Source organism: Uranotaenia lowii, chromosome 2 (genome assembly GCF_029784155.1).
Source record: "Uranotaenia lowii strain MFRU-FL chromosome 2, ASM2978415v1, whole genome shotgun sequence".
NCBI classification, from domain to species: Eukaryota; Metazoa; Arthropoda; class Insecta; order Diptera; family Culicidae; genus Uranotaenia; species Uranotaenia lowii.
Window position 1 is genome coordinate 406,227,026 of NC_073692.1, and position 25,436 is coordinate 406,252,461.

General features: G+C 32.7%; 1 protein-coding gene across 1 annotated transcript in view; it reads right to left on the reverse strand.

Annotated features, from left to right (window-relative positions):
- The window catches only part of LOC129743368 (uncharacterized), a 33,376-nt gene that overhangs the window by 3,106 nt on the left and 4,834 nt on the right, over positions 1-25,436 (reverse strand). The window contains exon 2 of the mRNA XM_055735354.1: positions 1,044-1,214. Within this exon, the coding sequence (XP_055591329.1) occupies positions 1,044-1,214 (171 nt within the window). The remainder of the gene's footprint in view (positions 1-1,043; positions 1,215-25,436) is intronic.

Consider the following 25,436-nt stretch of genomic DNA (forward strand, 5'->3'; position numbering starts at 1 on the left):
TCAGATGAAAAACTTTCTAATCAATTTTAGTCAGAAAAACACTGCTAGGGAGATTCGACAATCCTTGTTCTATTAGACTCAGCACCGTAGCATTTCAAGCATCGTTGCATGTCACTAGAAAATGGGACCGTGTTGATTGAGATGACAATGGTACTGAATTGTAAACTCATTACTCGGGCTTTTAGGAACTTTTTTGTATGAAGTGCTTGAAAATGTATAGGGGAATAAAGGTTTCCGAAAACTTCAAAGACCGTTAAGCTTAGAAGATTTTAATCAACCACACTTATAGCAACATAAATAGGGTCCACCTTCAAGAGGAGAAAATGAAAATCGGTCTGCTACAAACTGAAATTGGACTGAGTGTTATTTATTTATTCAACTTTACTGCATTAAATCGTACAGTTCAATCTTCAGCTTGATGACGCCAAACCCGATCCTTGTTGAGTGATAGCTCCAGAATGCGTTTTGCTGCTCAACATCCCGAGATAAAACCCATTTTGCTGTTCAAGGAAGCTACACAATTTCAATCTCTCGCGATGAAATCTGTAGAAAATTCTTACAGAGTAAGAAGGGATAAAATTTGCTGATTTAGTAAAAAGTTTTGAATTTAAGGTTAGTTTTACCAAATAAAATTTGACCTAAAGTGCATTACAAGTAAAATTGATTCGTTTATTGATGGTTGATTTTTGTCTTGAAATACCCCCAAATAAGGGATGCACTCGTGACGGGGTTGATTGTAACTTCTTGCAGCGTTTATTTTGCTTGCCAACCGAGTTGGATGTATCAAAAACACCCTGCAGCAATGCAGGCAGTCTATGTTTTGTGTTTAGTTAGATGGTACTACCAAAGCAATTGCACTGCTGGCTGCAAGAAGATTTTGTGATAACAAATTTCGAGATGAGATCTCGAGGCACCATCATCGCTCGCCCCCGCACAACTCCGGAGGGGCCTCCAAAAGCAGTCGAAAACAATTACCTCGAATGGATTTCCTCGGAATTGACTTTCATCCGCCGAATCTGACGCGCGTTGGTTTACTAGCTTACAAAGTGCCCGACGGCACTGCTCCGGTCCGTTGGGTTTTGGGTAATCAAATTTTGAGCTCCAGACGCTTTCGTTATACTTTTGGGGGTGCGTGTCAAAACTGTTCCAAGGAATTCGGCTGCCTTCGCTCCATTGGAAATGTCAATGAAATTGGCAGTGACTGTCATCGGTTTCTAAAAATAGAATTGCTTAAAATTTGTTTATTTTCATAAAAAAAAATTGTGCTATACCTTCGATTTTGAAATAAACTTTCTCAAGATTAAAGATGAACGCATATTTGGGAATCATCTTCATCTGAATATACATTTTATTTCGACTATTCACCTTATTTGAGTCGAATTCTGAATCGTGCATTAATTTTATTTTGGTAGTATTCCGTTTCACGACATAACTCGACGAACATATTTCCTAAAATTCAATTGAATCATGTAGGTATGAGTTTTGAAACGATTTTTTGGGAACAAAATTGTAGGGGGAAAGTTCATATAACGCCCCATGTGGCTAATACGCGCCACCCTTGTTTTGAAGAATCTGTAACATTTTAAGCCTGCAAAAGATTACCAATTGGTTTTAAATGCTGTGATTGGTCATGGCAAGTATATTTTTTTTCTTTAGATGCCCCTGTGTCGTAGGGGAACATGCCCTATTATGCGCCACCTAAGCGAATCGCTGATTTTCTAAGTATTCCACTTACAAATTGTGTTAAAAATGGGTGTAATCGTTGAAGAAAAGTGTTCTCTACAAATTCCTATGATTTTTCATTACTCAAATTGCTATAGTTTCTTCAAAAACATGATTATTAAAAACCATATTCAAAGCCACAGAACAAAACTGTGTTGCGAATACGCGCCGCTGTGTATTCAATACGCGCCTAGCAGCCGAACACACCCGAGAGCAGCCGAAGACCGAAAACACACCAATACTTACATACACTTTGACTGAAAAGAAAATCAAAATGGACTAATAGAAATTTAACAAAAAATGAAAAATAGACTTTTTGGGCTGAATTAACGCTCAAAATATGGTTTTAGACTTTTTGTTAATTTTCAATGAAAATTGGCCTTTTTGAAAAAATAATGCTATTTTCAGCCTACTACGATTGGCGCGTTATTAAGAGCGCATGGGCCGTGATAGAACATACCCATGAAAAGCATACCTTAGCGAGTTCAGTATGATTTTTTAGCATAAAATCATAATTTAGATTCTCCTCTATCGATGTGTCAGAAAAAATTGTCTTATTCGTTTTTTTCTGCTTGGTGACACCTTATTAAAAGTGTTTTAAAATTTAGATCGAAATGAAGAAAAACCTAAATTGTGAAATTATCACGACACAGGGGCATTTTAAGGAAAAATTCATACTTGCCATGACCAATCACAGCATTTAAAACAAATTGGTAATATTTTGCCGGCTTAAAATGTTTCAGATTCTTCAAAACAAGAGTGGCGCGTATTAGCCACATGGGGCGTTATATGAACTTTTCCCCTAATAATTTCACAATTTAAGTTTTTCTTCCTTTCGATCTAAATTTTGAAACACTTTCAAAAAGGTGTCACCAAGCAGAGAAAAACGAATAAGACAATATTTACTGACACATCGATAGAGGAGAATCTAAACTATGATTTTATGCTAAAAAATCATACTGAACTCGCTATGGTATGGTTTTTATGGGTATGTTCTATCACGGCCCATGCGCTCGTTATAACGCGCCAATCGAAGTAGGCTGAAAATAGCATTTTTTTTTCAAAAAGGCCAATTTTTATTGAAAATGAACAAAAAGTCTAAAGCCATATTTTGAGCGTGAATTCAGCCCAAAAAATGTACTTTTAATTTTTTTTTAATTTTGATTAGTCCATTTTGATTTTCTTTTCATTCAAAGTGTCTGTAAGTATTGGTGTGTTTTTGGTCTTCGGCTGCTTTCGGGTGTGTTCGGCTGCTAGGCGCGTATTGAATACACAGCGGCGCGTATTAGCAACACAGTTTTGTTCTGTGGCTATGAATATGGTTTTTAAAAATCAAGTTTTTAAAGCAACTATAGCAAATTGGGTAATAAAAAATCATAGGCATTTGTAGAAAACACTTTTCTTCAACGATTGCACCCATTTTTAACACAATTTGTACGTGGAATAGATAGAAAATCAGCGATTCGCTTAGGTGGCGCATAATAGGGCATGTTCCCCTAGATACACTTTGTTACCTTGAATCTTTAATTAACGCTTTCAGCATCATAGTAAAGGGGGATAAGAGTTTTCAAGGCCAAACAGCAGAATTGAGATTGAAAAAATGGACAAATACAGATGTTAATTAAAATATCAATTTTCACAGATGATTGCCAGTGTATGAGGGCCCGCATAGGAAAAAATCCACCTAAAAAAATCAAAACGGTAAACGAACCCCTCCAGAAACTGTGACTGTTTATAGAAACATAGTTATAAAGTAAAACTATTCAAATGAGATAAATAAATTTTGAATAAAAAATTTCATACCAAATCTTCACGTTTATTTGAAAAGTTACGATATTGGCTAGGCTAAACATACTGTTTGACCTATTAACGAAAACTTTTTATAAACCGTAAAAATCATCCCAAACGATTACATCTAACGTCCATATAATTGTGACACTTCTAGAATTTCTGGATGACAGCTGTCATGACAACTAGCAGTTTCGAGAAGAAAAAAAATGATAAGAAATTTATAAATAAAATGCTGGTAAAATTGCAGCCTGCAGCAATTTTGGAAGCCGGACTCATTGTTGCACAACAATTAGAATGAGAAATTAAGTTTATCAGATGAGTTGAATTATAATAACTTGTTTCCACCAGCTGCAATTTGGGATCGTTCCAATTGCGTATATGTAAATATATAATTAATGTTTTTTGTCTTTAATTTCAGTGTCAGCGAAGTTGCGCTCTTTTGCAACTCGAGTTCACGGCAGGAGAATTTCCCTCACTGGTGGCGTTATGGCACTGCAGTGATTCCGGACACATTTTGCCAATGTCAATTAAAAAGTCAGAGAGTCAAAAAGATCGACAATCAGAAAGCGAGAAAGTCAGAAAGTCCGAAAGAAAGAAAGTCAAAAAGATCGACTGTCAAAAAGTCAGAATGTCAAAAAGATCGACAGTCAGTAAGTCAGAAAGTCAGAAAGTCAGACAGTCAGCATGTCAGAAAATCAAAAAGTCAGAAAATCAGAGAGTCAGAAAGTCAGAATGACAGAATGTCTGAATGAAGGAAAGTCAGGAAGTCAGAAAATCAGAATGACTGAGAGTCACAAAGTCAGTAAGTCAAAATTTAGGAAAATCAGAGAATCAGAAATTTAGAAAGTCAGAAAGCCATGAAATCATAAAGTCGATCAGTCGGAAATTCAAAATGTTAGAATGCCACAGAATCAGGAGATAAGGAAGTCAGAAAATAAGAACGTCAGCAAGAAAGAATTATAAATAGTCAGAAAGACAAAAATAAAAAATTAAAAGAGTCAGACAGTCAGTCAACAAGTCAAAAAGATCGACAATTAGAAAGTCAGAATGTCAGAAAGTCAGAAAGTCAGAAAGTCAGAAAAACAGAAAGCAAAAAAGTTAGAAAGTCAGAAAGTCAGAAAGTCAGAAAGTCAGAAAGTCAGAAAGTCAGAAAGTCAGAAAGTCAGAAAGTCAGAAAGTCAGAAAGTCAGAAAGTCAGAAAGTCAGAAAGTCAGAAAGTCAGAAAGTCAGAAAGTCAGAAAGTCAGAAAGTCAGAAAGTCAGAAAGTCAGAAAGTCAGAAAGTCAGAAAGTCAGAAAGTCAGAAAGTCGGAAAGTCAGAAAGTCAGAAAGTCAGAAAGTCAGAAAGTCAGAAAGTCAGAAAGCCAGAAAGTCAGAAACAGTCAGAAAGTCAGAAACAGTCAGAAAGTCAGAAAGACAGATATTCTGAAAGTCAGCAAGTTAGAAAGATGAACAGTCTGAAAGTCAGAAAGTCAAAAAGTAAGAAAATGATAAGGTCAAAGTCAGAAAGTTGGAGAATAAGAAAGTCATAAAGTCAGAAAGTCATAAAGTCAGAAAGTCAGGAAGTCAGAAAGTCTTAAAATCAGAAAGTAAAAAAGTTAGAAAGACAGAAAGTCAGAAAGTCAGAAAGTCAGAAAGTCAGAAAGTCAGAAAGTCAGAAAGTTAGAAAGTCAGAAAGTCAGAAAGTCAGAAATTCTGCAAGTCAGAAAGTCAGAAAGTCAGAAAATCAGAAAGTAAGAAAGTCAGAAAGTCAGAAAGTCAGAAAATCAGAAAGTCAGAAAGCCAGAAAGTCAGAAACAGTCAGAAAGTCAGTAAGACAGATTTTCTGAAAGTCAGCAAGTTAGAAAGATGAACAGTCTGAAAGTCAGAAAGTCAAGAAGTCAGAAAGTCTTGAAATCAGAAAGTTAAAAAGTTAGAAAGACAGAAAGTCAGAAAGTCAGAAATTTAGAAAGTCAGAAAGTCAGAAAGTCAGAAATTCTGCAAGTCAGAAAGTCAGAAAGTCAGAAAACCAGAAAGTCAGAAACAGTCAGAAAGTCAGAAAGACAGATTTTCTGAAAGTCAGCAAGTTAGAAAGATGAACAGTCTGAAAGTCAGAAAGTCAAAAAGTAAGAAGATGATAAGGTCAAAAAGTCAGAAAGTTGGAGAATCAGAAAGTCATAAAGTCAGAAAGTCAGGAAGTCAGAAAGTCTTAAAATCAGAAAGTTAAAAAGTTAGAAAGACAGAAAGTCAGAAAGTCAGAAAGTCAGAAAGTCAGAAAGTCAGAAAGTCAGAAATTCAGAAAGTCAGAAAGTCAGAAAGTAAGAAAGTCAGAAAGTCAGAAAGTCAGAAAAGCAGAAATTCAGAAAGTCAGAAAGTCAGAAAGTCAAAAAGTCAGAAAATCAGAAAGTAAGAAAGTAAGAAAGTCAGAAAGTCAGAAAATCAGAAAGTCATAAAGCCAGAAAGTCAGAAACAGTCAGAAAGTCAGAAAGACAGATTTTCTGAAAATCAGCAAGTTAGAAAGATGAACAGTCTGAAAGTCAGAAAGTTAAAAAGTAAGAAAATGATAAGGTCAAAAAGTCAGAAAGTCATAAAGTCAGAAAGTCATAAAGTCAGAAAATCAGGAAGTCAGAAAGTCAGAAAATCAGAAAGTTAAAAAGTTAGAAATATAGAAAGTCAGAAAGTCAAAAAGTCTGGAAGTCAGACAGTCAGAAATTCTGCAAGTCAGAAAGTCAGAAAGTCAGAAAGTCAGAAAGTCAGAAAGTCAGGAAGTCAGAAAGTCAGAAAGTCAGAAAGTCAGAAAGTCAGAAAGTCAGAAAGTCAGAAAGTCCGAAAGTCAGAAAGCCAGAAAGTCAGAAAGTCAGAAAGCCAGAAAGTCAGAAAGCCAGAAAGTCAGAAAGTCAGAAAGTCAGAAAGTCAGAAGTCAGAAAGTCAGAAAGTCAGAAAGTCAGAAAGTCAAAAAGTCAGAAAGTTAAAAAGTTAGAATGTCAGAAAGTCAGAAAGTCCGAAAGTGAGAAAGTCCGAAAGTTAAAAAGTCAGAAAGTCAGAAAGTAGATATTCTGAAAGTAAGAAAGTCAGAAAGCCAAAAAGTCACAAAGTCAGATATTCTATAATGAGAAAGTCAGAAATTTAGACACTATGAAAATCAGAAAGTCATAAAGTCAGAAAGTCAGGAAGTCAGAAAGTTAGAAAATCAGAAAGTTAAAAAGTTAGAAAGACAGAAAGTCAGAAAGTCAAAAAGTCTGGAAATCAGACAGTCAGAAATTCTGCAAGTCAGAAAGTCAGAAAGTCATAAAGTCAGAAAGTCAAAAGGTCAGAAAGTCAGAAAGTCAGACAGTCAGAAAGTCAGAAAATCAGAAATTCAGAAAGTCAGAAACTCAGAAAGTCAGAAAGTCAGAAAGTCAGAAAGTTTGAAAGTCAGAAAGACAGAAAGTCAAAAATCAGAATGTTATAAAATTAGGAAGTAAGAAAGTTGGACAGATTGAAAGTAAGAAAACCAAAATGTTAAATAGTCAGAAATCAAAAAGTCGGAAAGTCAGAAAGACAGAAATTCAGAAAGTCAGAATGTATTGTCATTTAATGATGAATATTTAATATTTAAAAAGTAAGAACATTTTCCAAGAGTAGACCCTCATTGGACAAATGGATAGGAATCCTATCAAATGATTTACTTTGAAAAAAAAAAACGAAAAAGGAAATAGAGGGAGGGCCTAGAGGAATGTGTGAAGGTAAAATTTAATTCGTAATTTGAAGCTAAAACTATTTAGAAATATTTTATGAAATTATTTTATCGTCTATATCGGTGAAATTTTATATTCTTTGAGGAAGAATATTTAAGAATTGAAAGATTATAGACGGATAGAAGATTAGAATAAGGTGAAAGATGAGAATGAGCGAAAGGGTAATTTCAATTTGGAAAACTTTTTATCACACTTCATCGTTTTGTTCCTCATGGGTTCCTGTTTCAATTCTTAAATATTCTTTCTAAAAAAATACAAAATTTCACCAATAAAATAATTTCAATAAATAAATTAAAGGTGATTAACTCTACATTTCAGAAAACTACTTATTAATTATTATAATTTTTGCCCCTAGATGTATGCAGCATCATTGTTTTTTTCGATTATAAATATTTTTAAAAAAAATGTTGAAAAGCAAGGTAAAATTGATAAATTAGAATTTGTAAACAATAACGAAGATGTTTTGTATCCTTTATGATCAAGAAAACTCGTTTAAACCGTCAAAATAGAGACTGATCAATGTTACCCCAAAGCATCCAATTCAGAAAAAAGACGAAATCGAAATCAAATTTAAAGTAGTCTAATAAATTTCTGAAACTAATCTGCACATTCGCAGGAGTACAGTACTGGTTTGAAAAATATGAAACATGCCACATTCCCCTTAACAAAATAAAAATAATCGAGAAATATTGAAAAAAAGTGATCAATCTTACCTCGTTTTACGGTACTTGGAGCCAAAGAAACATAAGTGCAGGAAAGCTTATTTCGAGAAACCAAGCTTAAAGTTTTCGTGTTTGGTGAATTTCCTAATGTTTTCCGAAAATTTTTATTTTTTTCAACGTAAAAGTATGTTAATAAAATTCGAAAAAATGTGTTTAATCCGTAAACCAGTTGTGTCTTTTTTATCATTTATTTATGGACCAGTAAATATCCTTGAAAATCCCACGAAGGGAGCTCAACTGGATCAAATTCTTAAAAAAAAATTAAACAAGAAAGAAAATAGGAGAAATGCGCTTAGCGGGTTAAATGCTGCTGGTAAAACAACACATCTAATCATTGCATTTTGAGGGTTAAACGCTTTGAACATAAGGCTTGAAAAAATTGCATAAGTTTACAAACTCAAAAAAAAATTTGAAATTCGTAATATTCCAACTTTTAAAATTTATACGTAAAGAAGCCCAAAACAAAAACTTGGGTAATTTTTGTTTCTAATTTAGATGGAAATGAAATACAAACAGAAAATTTAAGCTTTTATGAAGTTAAAATAATAAATAGGAAGTGGAATAAAAGAGTGTTTTTGTATGCCTCCATCATGTTCGTAAAATAAATAATAACTTTAGAAAAAAATGGCTTTTAATACTAAAGCTTCGAATCACAGCCCTACTTAACACCTGAAGAAAGAATTGAAAATCTTAAAACAGATTTGATAGAGCTTTTCTCATGGATTAACTGATTCCATAATATGGCAACCCTAACTTTTGATTCCATAAATTTTATTAAAGACAGTTTTTTTAAAATAAAATTACAGCTTCGTCGTATGGGAGTTATCAGCATTTTCAATACAATTATACAAAAATATTTGTTTTTGGCTTGTAATCTTATTTGATTTTTATTTTCAAAATTCACATAAAATAATTCAAATTTTATTTATTTCATGAGAATTTTTCGACGGTACGTTGTTTATTTTTAGTAATAGCCAAGCAGTCTTTATAATCCGAACATAGAAATTTATTATTTGTCCAACGTTTCGGTGCTTGTTGGCACCATCTTCAGGGAATTATATTTCCCTGAAAAAAAAATTATTTATTTCCCCTTTTGGAGTTTTTGTTATCCTACTTTGATCGCCGCTGGGATATATTCTTATCTATGTTTATGGCATATCGGCAAATTGAAATTCTAATTAGAGAGCAATTAAGACAGAAATGAAAATTGATAGGTGGAAAGGTCAAAGCTCGAGCGCTTTGGGTAGAAGAAACGAATAGATGCTGAAAATTTGAGCTAGGGCATTGTTCTTTGGAGTTTTTAGAAATTTGAAAGTATTAGGGAAGGGGTGGTCGACAAAAAAAGAAATTGATATTTGTTGCAGCCTTATTTCAAATTTTTGCAGCAAGAATCAGTTCAATTTTTGTCTAAGCCACTTGTTGGCAAATGAAGCCCGCGTTTGTTTTTTTTTTGTGGCCTGTGAAATTATTTCCAGAATGACCATGTTCTAAGATTTATTTTTTCTGGTGAATATACCTAATTTGTGAAAAAGTTACTATTTCTCTACCAACTATATTCAAAAAAAATCTGAGAAATCACCTTCATTCGATATGTTCTCCCATTATTTTTAAGTTCCTTCATATCATTGATATTCAAATTTATCTTTACCATAACTGAGAGGGCATCAGGAAGACACTGAGACTAAACCAAATCCTATCGGTTTAAAAGCGTTTGAATCACATTCACATCAAAATCCAAATTTTATTTTTGCAGTAACTACAACTTTTCGTGACTTCGATTGAGTTTTAAAATTTCCGTTTATTATGCAAAATTTATCAACTTGCACATTATTTTGAAATATTGCCACTCTGATCTGTAAATGTTTCAAATTTTTTTGCTCAACTGAAACAGAAAAAGGTGTAATTATCCATATTAAACCAAATTAAAATTACTTTATGTTGGCAACGAGCTCTGTATTTATGTATGTGGGTACATTACACCGTTGCAAATTTATAAATTTAAGTGACTATTTTTTTCAATAATATTTGTCCTCTGAAAATGAATGAATAAAAGTTGATGAGGTGTTTTTACACTAAAAGTTTTTTGTTTTAAACTGTTCCTTTTGAAAATATGCCTTTAAATTTTTAAAATGGATAGCTATATTTAAACTACGAAAGCTTCATTGACAAAATAGAAACTAATTGTTAAAGATGATTAAAATATGTTTAGTTTAATTGATTCTTGTTCATAAATCTGGTAGATTTTTCCTATTTGATTTGAGCATCGAATACGTTTGTTTTAAGAAAATCTTGAATTTCTGAAAAAAAATTTAAGCTGAAAAATTTTTTTTATGCAAATTCAATATTATTAACCATCAATTAAAAAAAAATCTAACTTTCAAAGGTAAAATAAGATATTTGAAATATTGCGGTTCAAATTTTATGCTTGCTGACTTGATCCAAATAAAAATTGAATTTTTAAATTTTAATATTGAGAAAACCTGCAATGAAAAATGTACAATTGAAAAGTTAAATATGGAATTTCCTGCAGAATCCTGACGTTAAAATTACATGCCTCTTAATCTGCTAATTTTTTTTCTGTAAAATAATCATTTCCATAAGTAAAATCATGTGAAAATTCGTTTTTCCATAACACAAAACATGTGAAATAAGTTCGAAATTTAACTAATATTTGAAATTTTTAGCTGTATTGATTACATTGATTACAAAAATTAAATTAAACAAGTTTGCGATATTCTGAGATTTGCATCCCTAACGAAATATTTTTTTTTTTAATTTTTATCTTGAGTAATTTAAAGCTGGATTTGAATCTGAATTCAATTTATGAATCAAAATTCCAGATCAAAATATAAAATACGTTCAAATGCATTACTACACGTTAGTAAAAAAAAATAAATAAAATGAGAAAAGAGCTATAATTTCATCAAAAGCCTTCAATCGTGAATTTAAATTCTAATATTTTGGGGTTCAATCTAAACTCACTATTTCAATTATTTATTGTAAATCCGATTAGTGAATCTGAATAAAAATATAAATTTAAAATGAGAAATCTGAATCTAATTTTCTAATTTTGGATCTTTTTGTTGTGTTTGAATTGTTCGTATTTCGAATCTCAATATGAAACAAACACTCAGGATGATTTTTAATTTTCTTTTTCTCATACTCGAAAAATTATTGTCTAAATATTGAAAATATATATGAGTTTTTAAAATCATGAATCAAATCTCGAAGTTTTCATATCAGTTTCAAAACAAGATTGAACAAGAACTCTTGAATAACCTCACTTAATTATTTAAATTTTATGTAGAAGTGAAAATTTTAATATTTAAATTTAAAACTCGCTTGCTTTTCTGGACCTTCATGAGTAGGGGGGGTTAATTTCCTAAAAACCCCTCCACGTTCCTACGGCCATGTCTCATAATTTTTTTGGATTGTTTTAACTGGCGAAAATAGAATTAATTTTTACAGTGATTCATTCAATCCTGAATTAACGTAACGAATTTAATTTTTTTTATGGACATAAGTATCGGAAAGCGATATTTTTCTTTCAGATATCACCAGAGATGTACTGAAACTTACAGTTTTCCTGGATTTTTGCAGTACATTTCATGTGAACGAACCACAAATCTAACGTGCACTCCAGAAAAATTATTCAATTTAAGTTTTCAAAATATTATTTATTTATTTACATAGTATTCCGTCTTACGACATAACTTGACGAACATAATTCCTAAAATTCACTCGGTTCATAGCAACCGTTCTCCAATTTCTCGGGCACCCCACGTTCGCCAGATCACGCTTTTCAAAATATATTTTGCCTATTAATTCAATTGCTTTCTAATCGAAGAATGGAAATAAAAAATCACGAAAAACTGCTTGAATAGCCGATGTATTTGTTGATTTATATAACCTTGGCAAAAACATGTCAAAAAATAATGAAAGTGAAACTTCGTTTCAAGCTTGTTCAAATTCCCTGGATGATTAAATATTAAAAAAATTTCTTCCACATAAATTTCCATAAAAAATTGAAACGCGTAGCAATAATTCAGTATTTAAAGTAAGTGATTTAATTAGTGACCTATATTTCAACTATATTTCAACATAATCGTTTTGATTTTGACAAATCCCTCAAAAGGACGACTTATTTAAACACATATTTAACATAATTAAAAAAAAATATCAAAAAAACGTCAATGATTATCAAAATATCAGATGCATTTCCATACATTTTTCAAGGTTTTCCTGGTAAAAACAAGAAACAAAAATTACTCATTACGATGAATCTATCCTTAAGGTATCCCAGAATATTTTATAACGTTTTAAAAACCCTATGATTAATTTTTCTTTCTTTAAATAGTAAAGATTAATAAATTTTGCCCGTTCTTTGAAAATGTTGACCAGTTGAAAAAAGAGTGAAACTGCGCAGAGCTTAAAACTTTGACAGATAGCCATTTTTCGCACAGTTGATGTTTTTTCATAAAATTTTTGAAAATAGTTAGATAAACTGATAAGCTCTTCATTCAATGAGTTTCGAATATTTTTCGGACACTAGGAAGAGTTATAGTAAAAGTAGAGAAATTTGAGATTGCTTCACCGAAATAGCTGTAACATGGCTAAATTTTACGTTTTTATCTCAAAATTTTGTGAGATTATGTGAAAAAGTACATTCTAATATGTGGTCATATTTTATTCAATCGATAAACACGATCAAAAATAGAAGCGGTTTGAATATGAGTTTGGTTTCGATGTAACAGGCGATTTCCTTATTTTTTAATGATTGTTTATATAGCAACAATGTTCTTGCGTTCTCTTCTTCGCAGTTGGATTTTATTCATTCCCAAAATGCTTCAAAATCATGCAAATTTCAATTTTTCAAAGATCTAAGATGATATTGATGGTTTGACTTGTGTAGTTTTTCCTATAGATTGTATCTATAGATGCAAAGTTTCATACATTCGTCCATAGACATGAAATCGCCTGTTACCCCAAAACCAACCTCATATTCAAACCGCTTCAACTTTTGATTTCGTTGATCGATTTTGATGGAATTTGACCGCATACTAGAATGTACTTTTGACAACCTCACAAAATTTGAGATGAAAACGTAAAATTTGATAAAGTTATAGCTTATTCTGTGAGGCAATCTGTAAATCTGCAAAATAGCTGTATCTTTCTTCTTAGTGCCCCAAAAATATTCGAAACTCGTTGAATGAAAAGTTTATAAGTTTATCTTGCTTGTGTGAAAGTTTCATGAGAAAATATCAACTGGGGCAATCTGTCGAACTTGAAGGTTTGTGCGCCGATCTACGTGATTTAATTTTTTTAACGCAACTGTATGTCAACAAATTTTTAACTTTTTTTGGCTTGATTCAGTACTGGTAATGATTTCAATTTAATTTTAATGCATAAAAAATATATGAGCAATTTAAAACCCAAAAAATGCATTACATGCACATTGCACAAATAACTTGGTTAGAGACCAACATAGTTATTTCCATTGACAATAAAAGTTCTACTGTAGATGGTTAGCACAATCATGTTTTCTGATTTGGAAAATCCGAGAACCATTTTCCACCTTATCCCGTCCCAGTTCCGGATGTAAATTTTCGCACAAATGTTTTGTACTTTCAACGGCTGGTTAAACTTTGTAATGAAAGTTGCAAACGCACGAAGGAGAGCATTTCTTGATTGGAACCTCTTTCTAACTGCGTAGCCCTAACATAAATAGTCCGTAAAGGTAGAGCTCATTCCCCGGGACGACTCGAGTTTTTTTTATTTTGCCTCTATTATCAAACGAACAAGATGATCTACTAGATTGCATCGAACCGTGAATCGCGCGCACTTCCTGTAAATAATTTCTCTGCTCCCTCGCTTCTTCCGATTCCTAGAAGAACATTCTCTATGAAACGACGTCCGTTATCTTTCCTACATCAAGTGGGGAGAGTTGTCTGTTTTCTGTTGTCTGGTCAGGAAAGGATTTATAGTTTCCTCTAGGGGTGGCGGCCGACAACACTTGCAACTCGCTTGCAATCAGGAAACAATTATTTCGCATTATTAGCGGAAAAATCGTTCAACCGGAAATACTCACTAACTATAGATAAGATGGGGGTGAGGATTGGCTCGCTGCAACTTTTACTTTGGCGGTTTTGCTGTTCTAAGGGAGGACTTCCTTTGAAATTTAATGTAGTCAGAAAATGTTTAAAGAATTTATTGTCGTTAGAAGATCAAACGAAACGAATTGGATGGCTAATTGTAAGGTAAAGGAAACTATACTTAAAACACTCTCTCTCTCATCTTTAAATAAACAAATTATTAATCCATTGAAAGCATCCCGGATGAAACATAACGCCTAAACGAACACCGAACTGAAACTAGTTCCGTTCCCATTATGCGAATTTGCTTGAGTAAAAATAAAACTCAAAATTCTAAAAAGCTAGCAAATGTGCATCTAAAACTTTGACGTACACTCTTTCGGTCCATCATCAGGCCGGGGGGTGAAATGCAATTTCGGTTTTTCGGTAGATGAAAATTTAAATAATTAAAATCCCATCGAAAAACAAAACAAGTGAGGATAAAACACCGACAAAGTGTGTGACGAGGTTTTTGGCAAATTCATCCCCCCTTTCCAGCACCCAAACTCTTCCGAAACCATCAGACCAGACCATGTTCAACGAACATTTCCGGAGTCGTTAGCAAACTACACACAGAACACATCTAGCGTTGGAAACCATCATTCATTCACACTCATTCCAGTCGGCTGAGAATTTACTAAACATCACTAGGAGCACAACAAACTTTTGCTTCTGGTCTGATGAATCCAGTTTCTCTCCATGACCTAGAGACCGACTCCGAATTGTCCGACCCTCTTAATGTGAGCTTTACGAAAAAAAAGAAACCACAAAAACCTAGTTAAGGCACAAATCGGAACCCAAACTTTGAACTCTTCGTGATTTGTGATTTGAAAGCAAAATGAGAACAAAACTGGACACAAAAGGGCCATAATAAGAAACACTATATTAATGTTCCACATGATAAAAAAATTATTTTTATGACTTCTCTTTTATAACAATAAAAAAAATTTAAAACCCTTTAAAAAACAAGACAACTGCCATTTATAAACATAATCCCTTCCGCAACAACATCAATTTTTTTTTTCTAAAAATAGAATTTTCAATGCCAGTGTAAAGTACTTCAATTTTCTTATTGACATCTAGTATAAATTGGCAAAGTATTAATATTTTTCCATGTAATTCGACTCGAGTATATGGAATTGACTTATTTTAACTTGTTTTGAGATACTGATTTCAATTTTTAATTTGGTTTTTTTCTATCAGTTCTTATATTTGAGATAACTTTTGAAAATAGGTTTAAACTCATTGAATAAATGAACAAACCTATAGAGCATAATCGAAATTTTGAAAATAATGGTGATCAATTTTTGCGATGACCACGAGTAATGTTGACTACTGAGAAAACAGTTATTGAAGTTTTTTGTTGTTGTTTTTTTTTTAATTTCAAATCTTAAAATACAGCAATTTTGACAAAAAATTGAAAAAATAATCTTGATTATAAAACTAAACTTCGTTCCGAATCTGAATTTTAATTTTGATTCCGAATCTGCGTATTTCCTTTTGAACCTGAGTTCGATATTTGAATTCTGAATTTGAAATTGATTTTTGAATCTTTGTTCCAGATATTAATTCTTACTTATTAAGAACCAAAAAGTGAAATTCGGATCATAATTTCAATCAGGAACCTCTTATTTGAACTCTGAATTTTCGGCTTTCAATGTGAGTTATTTCTTCAGTTTTTTATTATACTCGTGAATCTGAAAGAAAATTGCTAATGATGAAACGGTTTCAGATTTTCCAATTCTGGATGACCATTACGAAACATTCTTTAGTTCCAATTCTGCTTAAGAATGTTTTTTTTATAAAAACAGTGTTTACCATTTACATTTTACTATTCGATTCACAATTACCATACAATTTTGAAAGTTTATGTTTTAAAAATTGTTCAAATATTCACCGAACTGCTTTTGTACAAGTTCTTTCACGAGATTCGTAGTGATTGTATAAAATCCTCTAATTTACCTTTATCATGAGTAAGTAAATTAAAAGCTACAGCTTCTAACATCAGCCAGAGAGCAGATTTGAACCTAAAATTCCTTTTGTTGATACCGATGCTAAGTAATTCATCAAGCTTTTAAATTGATATTGCAAGACGTCGATTTATCAACTGCTTTGTCCAACTCCAAACATGAGAAGTTGTTTCCGTTAATTTACAAAGATCACATTCATCAGTTTCAGTTCCTCTTATTTTGTTTAAGGCCAGTTTTTGTTTGCTAGGAAAAATATCTTCAAATATCACAAATAATGCAGTTTTCGATTCAGAAGAATTAAAAGTATAAATTTCAAATCTTAAAAATGGTTTATAATTTTGGTTTTTTTTTTTCATATTCCGAAATAATGAGTATCGAATACAGAAATTTGAAATGCAAAACCAAGATTTAAATCATGATTTCTTCCCAATGATTATCCAAACTGAAGTTCTTTAACAATAAACTGGATGCAGAATCCGAATGCCTGTGATCAGACATCGATTTTTGATGTTTACAAGCAAATTCGGAACCCCTCAATCTTCAAGATGTTTTTCCCCAAGTTACCGGGCCGTGCACATCCGGGACATTTTCTCAAATATCTGCCAATATCAAAACTTTTAAATAAAAATCACGCAGAGAGCACTTGACTTTTGTTTTAGAAATAAATCATTCAATCATATTTTAAGCTTTTGAAAAATAATTCACATACATTTTGATGAAATTTTCTCAAAAAATTTAGACGAAAATACATAACTTCGATGACTGAATTTTCGCTTTTGTTTGATTATGCGAAAAATGGTGCAAAAACTCGGGAAAAATCTGCTTGCTAGCGTAGTCTTATCCTATTGAAATTCGTCATTTGGGACTAAACTTCTATCACCAAGTTAGAATTTTTGAATTTGGATAAGATTTTTAGGTTTTGATCTTAGTTCTGAGTCGAGGTTGTTACTCTTGAATGATTTTAGTCGTTCATCAAAATTTGATTAGGAATTTGTTATTTTGAATTTAGAGAATAACATTTTGCTTGGCATTTTTGGACACTCATTAAACTCCCTCCCCCCGTTCCACCAGATCCTATGGCCATTAGACTGAGTCGATTTGGGGTCATTTTTGAATTTCTCAAACTCTGGGGTCTTGAAAGCTTCCTTTTGGTCTAAAACTCATCCATGATTTTTTGCAGAATTTTTAAGTAACGTAACATGAGTAAATTTGGACTTTTAGGTTTGTATGGGAAAATTGAATATTTAATACTGAAAAATCAACATCATTTTTGTTTCATCTGTGGAACCGAGCTTGCCAATGGTTTTTATGCCAATTTATAAATTTCTTACAGAAAGTTTTCCGCTGAACAACTTTGTCGAATAACAAACAAGTTATTAACTCTTTAACAGGTGTATGTCTTTTGGCATTGATAAACAAGAAATTCAATTGACACCACTGCTGGGTGCCTATAGCGAAGTATTGCAAGACCACTTTTCATGCCATACTTCGTGGGGATTAAGCAGTGATGTCAATTGAATTAATGGTTCATCAATCCAAAAAGACATACATCTGTTAAACAGCTAATAACTTTCTTGTCTAAAAAGATATGAAGTTATGATATTCGACAAAGTTGTTCAGCGGAAAATTTCCTTGTAAAAATTTATAAATTGGCACAAAAACCATTAGCAGGCTCAGTTCCACAGAAGAAACAAAAAAGATGTTGCCTTTTCAGTACACAATATTCAACTTTCCCATACAAACCAAAAAGTTCAAATTTACTCATGTAAACGTTACTTAATAATTCTGCAAAAAATCATGGATGAGTTTTGGACCAAAACAAAGCTTTTAAGACCCCAGGGCTTGACAAATTCAAAAATGACCCCAAATCGACTCAGTCTAATGTCCATGCCTGTGTGCTTATGAGCTTAAAATCTCAGCTTTTGTTCTATGCTTCTAAAGTTCTTCACATCAAGATTGCTATAAAAAAGTCTTTAAATTTTCAGAAATGTATTGATACAGCCTCAAACTAGACACCAAAGAGTCTTAAGAGAGCCACGAAAGAGTCGTAAATTATGTCTCTAATAACTGTGAAGTTAGAAAAGAACTTTAAAAATGAGTTTCAATATTCTCTGGGAAGTACAAAAAGAGTCTTAAACATTGCTAAAAGAGTCTCAGAACAGTCGTGAAAGTGTCTCCATAATATCTTAAAGTGTCTCCAGAGTCTGAAAGAACTGTTTAAAAGTCTAAGAAGTGTTTTGAAAGAGCCTCACAACAGTCATAAAAATCTCGAAACAATTTATGAAAAATTTAAGAAAGTTTCTAAATTATCCTTCAGAGTCTCAAAAAAATCTGAAAATAGCTTTATAACAAGCTCAAAAGAAACTCAAAAAAGTCTGAAAAGAAGCTCCAGATAGCCTCGAAATTCCCTCAAAGAGTTTCAATGCAAATGCAATGCAAAAGCCAATCTAAAGAGTCCTGAAAGAACGTCTAATTGCTTTGAAAAGTGTTTTTGAAGTTGTTCTGAAAACAGTCCACACAGAGTATCGAATCAATCCAAAAATTATTTTGATAGGGTCTCAAAGAGTCTCAAACGAATCTCAAAAGACTCTAAAGATAATATCAGAAAAATTTCATAAGAGTCTTTTTTTCGATTTGAAAAACTATTGTGCATTTCTGACTTCAGATTGAATAAATTTTTGTATCTTGTCTTAATGTTTGTTTTCAAGTTAGTGATGGTATCCGTACCAAATTTCGTAAATTTTCAGGCCAAATAGGCAACTTGTATCAGGTTTTCCACGTGATAAAGCTTATTTGTTGATTTAGCACAGTTTTAAGTAGGTATAAATTTGACTGAAACATACAATATTTACAATTGACGTTAAAGAGCCAATACTTCTCCTCCAAGGAACCGCAGGTTGCCGATCACTGGATCACTGCTTGCCGATGTGTAAAAATTCCACATTGCTATGATGTATTCTATTTCTTCGCGCTCCCTTTGATCCAGTCGTGTTTTCGGTCGCACATTTGCAACAATTGCGGTTGATTAGCACCCAATTTTCCATTTTTTTTTTTGTTTCATTCAAATCACCCAGGGTAGGATGACGCAAATAGTAAACTTAGTTTGCTGATGCTCACCCATCTCTATGGAGGAAGTTTTGGCGCCCGTTTTTATAGCCAATGTCTTCACGTTAGTTATCTTGGTTATTTATTTCTTATCAACGGATCACCCTTTTACGTAAAAAGGATTTACCACCTGGGTGATCAACTAATGTCTTCACGTGGTGCCAGTGAAATGGATAGATGCTTGGATATGATTGTTGACCTTCTTAATGCAATGAAGAAAACTTTAACATTTTGAAGCTGATCAATCTAAAGTAAGGTTGCCAGAATTTTCTCCACTCCCATCCGGGCCTAGCAATTCCGGGCATTTTTTCAAAAAAACCTGGCAAAATCCGGGCATGGATTTCAATTTTTCAAATCCAAAAACCAGGCAATAACCGGGCAAAATTTAGGTGTTATTATATATAAAAGCAAAGAAAAAATGTAAAAAAATGAAATTAATATTTTATTAATGTAATTGCAGACAGACCAAAAACTTTTTGGAACACTTAAATATTTAAAGGTTTATAAAAGTAAATCAGCCAAATTATTTGAAACAACCGTTGAAAATGTCCATACCGTTAATCGATTTTGCTGAAACTTACTTAAAAAATTTGATTTTTTTTGGTTTCTTTGTGAAAATTGTGAAAAAATCCGGGCAATATCCGGACTTTTTTCACGATATCCAGGCAACCGGGCCGGACCGGACTTTCTCGAAATTTTGCATCAAATATCCGGGCAAACCCGGATAAAACCGGGCAATCTGGCAAGCTTAATCTAAAGCTTTCTAGGTTGCCGAACTTTACCCGGACTTGCCTGGATATTTAAAACATATTTTTAAAAAAATTTAAAATGAGAAAAGGTTAAAAAATCTCCTCTTTTTTCTTTCATGCTTAGATACCTGGAAGCATAACGGAATTTTGGGAATAAATAAGGTTAGCTTTGTAGAATAAAAGCTCATAAATCGTTTAGTCTCAGAAGTCGGAATTCGCTGTAATTTGATTCAATAACATTTTCAAACAAAAGAAGCTTTGAAAAATGAAATATTGGTAAAAAAGTATGAATTAAAAAGATCCAAAACTAATCAAGAGAGCTTTTAAACAGATATCAGAACTAAGAAAAAAGGACATAACAAAATGTTAATTATACTTATGTAGGTTTTACTAAATATTTGTTTACACCCAAATGATACAAATAATAAAAAATTATAAAGATTTGCGAAAAAATGTTCGAATTTAATTTTTTGATTTAGAATTCTAGAACTCAATTATAAACTAACTATTGAATCAAATTGAATAAATGTTTTTAATTATGTAGGGGAGAGTGGGGTAACGTCTGCCATGGGGAAACGTATATAAATATCTCAGATGTGTTTGAGATAAAAATCCCAATCCAACTGTCATCGTCGTCGCTTTGCCTAAGCATGTTTTTCTATATGTTGTTGACTCATGTACGTATCATATGAGTCTTTTATTTAACTAGCCTAGAGAAATGTTCTTACATCGTTTAACAAGAACCCGGCAAATTGCATCCGTGGGAGACCTAAAGTACATAACAAAAATATGCTCATACGCTTATGATCTTAGTTTTGTCATGTTCTTTCGCGTGGAAAAGGAATTTTTGATGAAACATCAATAAGTCACACAAGTATTTTGATGTTTTTATACCAAAATAAAGCACTAAAATTATTACTATCTGAAAAGTTTTCATATGCCAAATGGAGTGTTATGAAAAATGTTTTGTCCATCTTTTCTAATGCGATAGAGACGAAAAAATATCCTATGTGAGGAATTTTGCTGGAACGTTCGCGATCCAGGTTTTAGGAATTGTTCGATCATGCACAACTCTCTTTTTTGTTTACTCATCTGAAGTTGCTTTGAAATAACAAAACGAATTATGAAATTTCAGTTTTAGTTAAACTCATAAACTTTGCACGTTATCTAGTCAATCTGGATTTGGTGGTCAACGTTTCCCCACAATTTTTCAAAATCCAAAAAAAATGCTTTTTAAAACAGACAGAATTCGGAAAAATAATTTTTTTTAAATTTTTTTTAAATTTATTCTAAAAATTAATGAGTTGCCTTATGGTTCCTTAAAAATGTACAAAACTTTCTCATGTATTTCTTTTCTTTTTATCTTTAATGATAAAGAAGTTATAAATCCCCTTTAATTTTCGTCATTTTTGTCATTTTTGTCATGTTTGTCATTTTTGTCATTTTTGTCATTTTGGTCATTTTGGTCATTTTGGTCATTTTTGTCATTTTTGTCATTTTTGTCATTTTTGTCATTTTTGTCATTTTTGTCATTTTTGTCATTTTTGTCATTTTTGTCATTTTTGTCATTTTTGTTATTTTTGTCATTTTTGTCTTTTTTGTCATTTTTGTCATTTTTGCCATTTTTGTCATTTTTGTCATTTTTGTCATTTTTGTCATTTTTGTCATTTTTGTCATTTTTGTCATTTTTATCATTTTTGTCATTTTTGTCATTTTTGTCATTTTTATCATTTTTGTCATTTTTTTTCATTTTTGTCATTTTTGTCATTTTTGTCATTTTTTGTCATTTTTTGTCAATTTTGACAATGTTGTCGGAATAAATAATATAATATTGCGTTCTTAGCCTTAAATTCCATTTTGAAATTTAACTCATCTGATATAATGTAAAGGAGGTACCAATTTTAGCAATATAATCTTGAAGATTCGCACAGGTATTTTTAACCTTAACATAAAAGCCTTTTCAACTGATGAATCACCCAATGCTGATTGGGATCACCTCACTTTTTACACGACGTTTGTTGCTCAGTTTTGATAGTCCGTTCGATTCAAAAGTGGGCGATTTCAATTCCGACGATGGCGGACCGTTGGTGTTTTGGTGTTGAAATTGACCAACATGACGCGCGAGAGGCAGAAAGAAAAACATGACACCACACATGACAGATTCCCGAGTGATCCACCGAGTCCGGTCACCAAAACAAACGTGTTTCTGCTCTGGAAACTGAAATCCATACAGAGCTTCAACTGTTGCTGTTTTTTTTGGGGGATGAATCCTCCCCTGAAAGATTGCAGGAGGTTTCTGTGACACCCCTTTCGTTTTTCGACTGTCCATTTTTTTTCTGTCTGTTGGCCTCTCTTCGTTCCGTCAAGGGAATGATGTATGCAAACAGATTTCCGTACGTGATGAGATTTTTGACATTTTTTGTTTTCGTGTTTTTTTTTCTCCAGTTGTTACGTATGTTTTTGCAACGCGCCGCAACTGATATGTTTGTGATGTCAGAGGAAAATTAAATTCAAAATTGATACTGTTTCAACAGCTTCTCTTATCAAGAGGGTTGATGATGGTGCGGGTGGAAAGTCACAGACTAATTAGAAATGTCCTTGGCTGTGTGAACTGATGAATGATTAGATTTGAGTCGATGTCTGTATGTTAGGGTGGCTAAAGATGTATGAGAATGATGGTCGAACTTTGAAAACCGACCATATACATTTTGGAGATTGACCTAAAAAACTAACCTTTGCAAAATTTCAGCTAATTCGGACTTGATTCAGGAGCCTCAAAGCGCTCAAACTTTATTATTTTTAACCCTCAAAAATCATCAAAAGAAGGACCAAAGGAAATTTAAAAAATCGATTTATTTTTATTTTTATTTCAATTAATTTTACAACGCCAAAATTTGGTTATCTCGAAGAAATTTTGTTTTTGTCAAAAATTGGCTTAAAAATTCTAAAAATCTTCAAACTGGGGGAACAAAAAATCCGAAAAATCAAAATTTAAATTTTGAAGCCAAATTTCTTAGAAATACATGAAACCTGGAGATTTGATGGGATCTCGAAAAAAATGTTTGACCAAAAAGCAACTTTCGGGGACTTAGCCTTTTTTAACGAAAATCAGCGTTTTTCGGAAAATCAACTAGGTCCCAAAAATTTTTGGCCACTAATTTTTTTTTTCGAAATAACACGTCAAGATCTGACATTGGTGTATTTTAAAGTCAATTGGCATCAAAATTAAAATTATGATTTTCCAGAATTCTTGAATTCGTAATTTTTGAAGGTTGAAAAACCTAAACTTTGAGCACTTGAGACATCCATAAATCAAGTTCGTTTGAGCTAAAATTTAGCACAGGTTAGTTTTTTCTTCAAGTTAATTTTGATGAAAATATTGTCAAAATATGACACAGTGGGAAAATTTGGACAATAAATCCCAAAAAAATCCAAGCCGAAGGTTGGAGGACTAGAATTACTGCTTATGAAATTTAGTAAAAGTTTGATTGAGCGGAAAATTTTCACATGTCAGTTTTTTGGGCTAATCTACAAAATGTATATGGTTTGTTTTTGAAATTCGATTATTTTTAGCCTATAGGTACAACCATTGCCATTCTAATATGAGTGCATCAAAAGGAAACGACTACGGCATTCAAAGCTAATTGATGTAATGCTGTGTTTAAAATATCAAGAAACATTATTGATTAATAGAGGGAAAAAAGCCTATCGTTCAAATTTAGTTCTCCCACCCTATCGTCTAAAATTTCAGCTACTGCTCGAAGTGAAGATCTCCAAATGGCTAAACTATGGTAATTTAGTTGATTACCCAAGTTTAAAGTAACAGCAGGAAGAAAGCGAAAAAAAAAACTAAGATTGGCAAACAGCAGCCAGTCTTCCCGTTTCCGATTCCAATTAAAACCGATGCAGTGATAAATGATGGTGAGCAAAATTAGAATCCCATCTTGTTTCTGGTACTAGCAATTCTTTTTCCTACTGTCTTTCTTTGATTTTCATTCGCTTTCCCACACCCCTACTGTTAGGATGGGTTGAATTTTTCCACCCAAGTAGGGGTGTCACTTTCAGCCGGAGGCCAAGGCAAAGTTCCCTGGTGAGGAGTTTTATTACTGCCTGCCCACGATTCCTAGTCGAAGAGAACATGCAAGAAGGACGAGGTGGTGAAAAGCAATAAAACTCTAATTGCGTTTCTCTCCCAGTTTCTAGGGGTTCTTACTTTTATGAATTCGTTTCGAATTGTTGGCTGTTCACAAATTGTTGGATAAATGGGAATGTCTTTGACGATCTTGCGGAGGTAACATATTCATTGTTGAATTGGGGGTTGAAAAGTTTCATACTTGTTTTATGAAGAATGGCGATATTATTGTATGAATAATGGTAGTGTAGAAAACATAACCATTTTTTAAGCTATTTGCTGAAGAAAGTGATTTCTATTCACCCAGATGATTCACATAATTTACATAATCACTGATGTCTTTTATTAAATGTTTACAAGACCTTAAATATTTTATAAGAATCTATACTTTGGTTTGTTTCTAAAATTCTCTATAAAACCGTAAGAAAAAAATTTGAATCATTTTAGAACAGGTGTGGTTCCACGATTAATTGCGCTTTGTTCTTTCCCAAAGTAGGAAAGTTAAAAGTGCCTAATCCTTTTTCAAAGCAATAAATCACCAAGCAAAAGACGACCAAGAAAGATTACACATTTGCAAGCCGGGATCACAATAAAGAAGTACAAAAGCGTTTTGCGAAATTCATAAAGACCATCCATCCATCCATTCGTTTGGAGGAGCAACATCAGAAGAAGACCCAGCGGAATTCGCACAGTCAAGAATGGCAATAATGACAGTACCGTGTCACATCTAATTGAAACATTTTTCACGCAACTTTTGCTGCCGCTTTCTGGAGCTGCGTGTATAATAATTAAATCTCTGTGTGTCCTTTTGCGAGCTTCCAAGAAAAGAGTCACAAGAAAGTCAAACGGTTTTGATGTGTCGAACAAATGTGTTCTCGGGCTCGACGAGGACGAGAAAGTCGGGATAAAAGTTTTCAAATACGGCTCTCGTTATACATTTCTATTTCGAAGCCGTTATTTAATGATTTTTTTCCGGTTCCAGTTGCTTCGCTTAAGCGACAAAACCGGGAGGAAGATTTATTTCTTTCCGTGGCATCGGGAAAAGCGCAGAATTTACATAATGTTGTATCCATAAAAGTGACAACTAACCGTGGGCTGAATTTAAACAAAAACCGACAAAAATATTGGATTAAACTTTTTTGAAAATTATCCAAAATAGAAATTTGAAATCTTTGTTGCGATGTTGAAGTAAAAATGAATAATTCCATAAAAATAATAGGCAAAAGAGTAAAAAAGCAAAAGAGCAAAAGAGCAAAAGAGCATAAGAGCAAAAGAACAAAAGAGCGAAAGAGCAAAAGAGCAAAAGTGCAAAAGAGCAAAAGAGCAAAAGAGCAAAAGAGCAAAAGAGCAAAAGAGCAAAAGAGCAAATAAGCAAAAGAGCAAAAGAGCAAAAGAGCAAA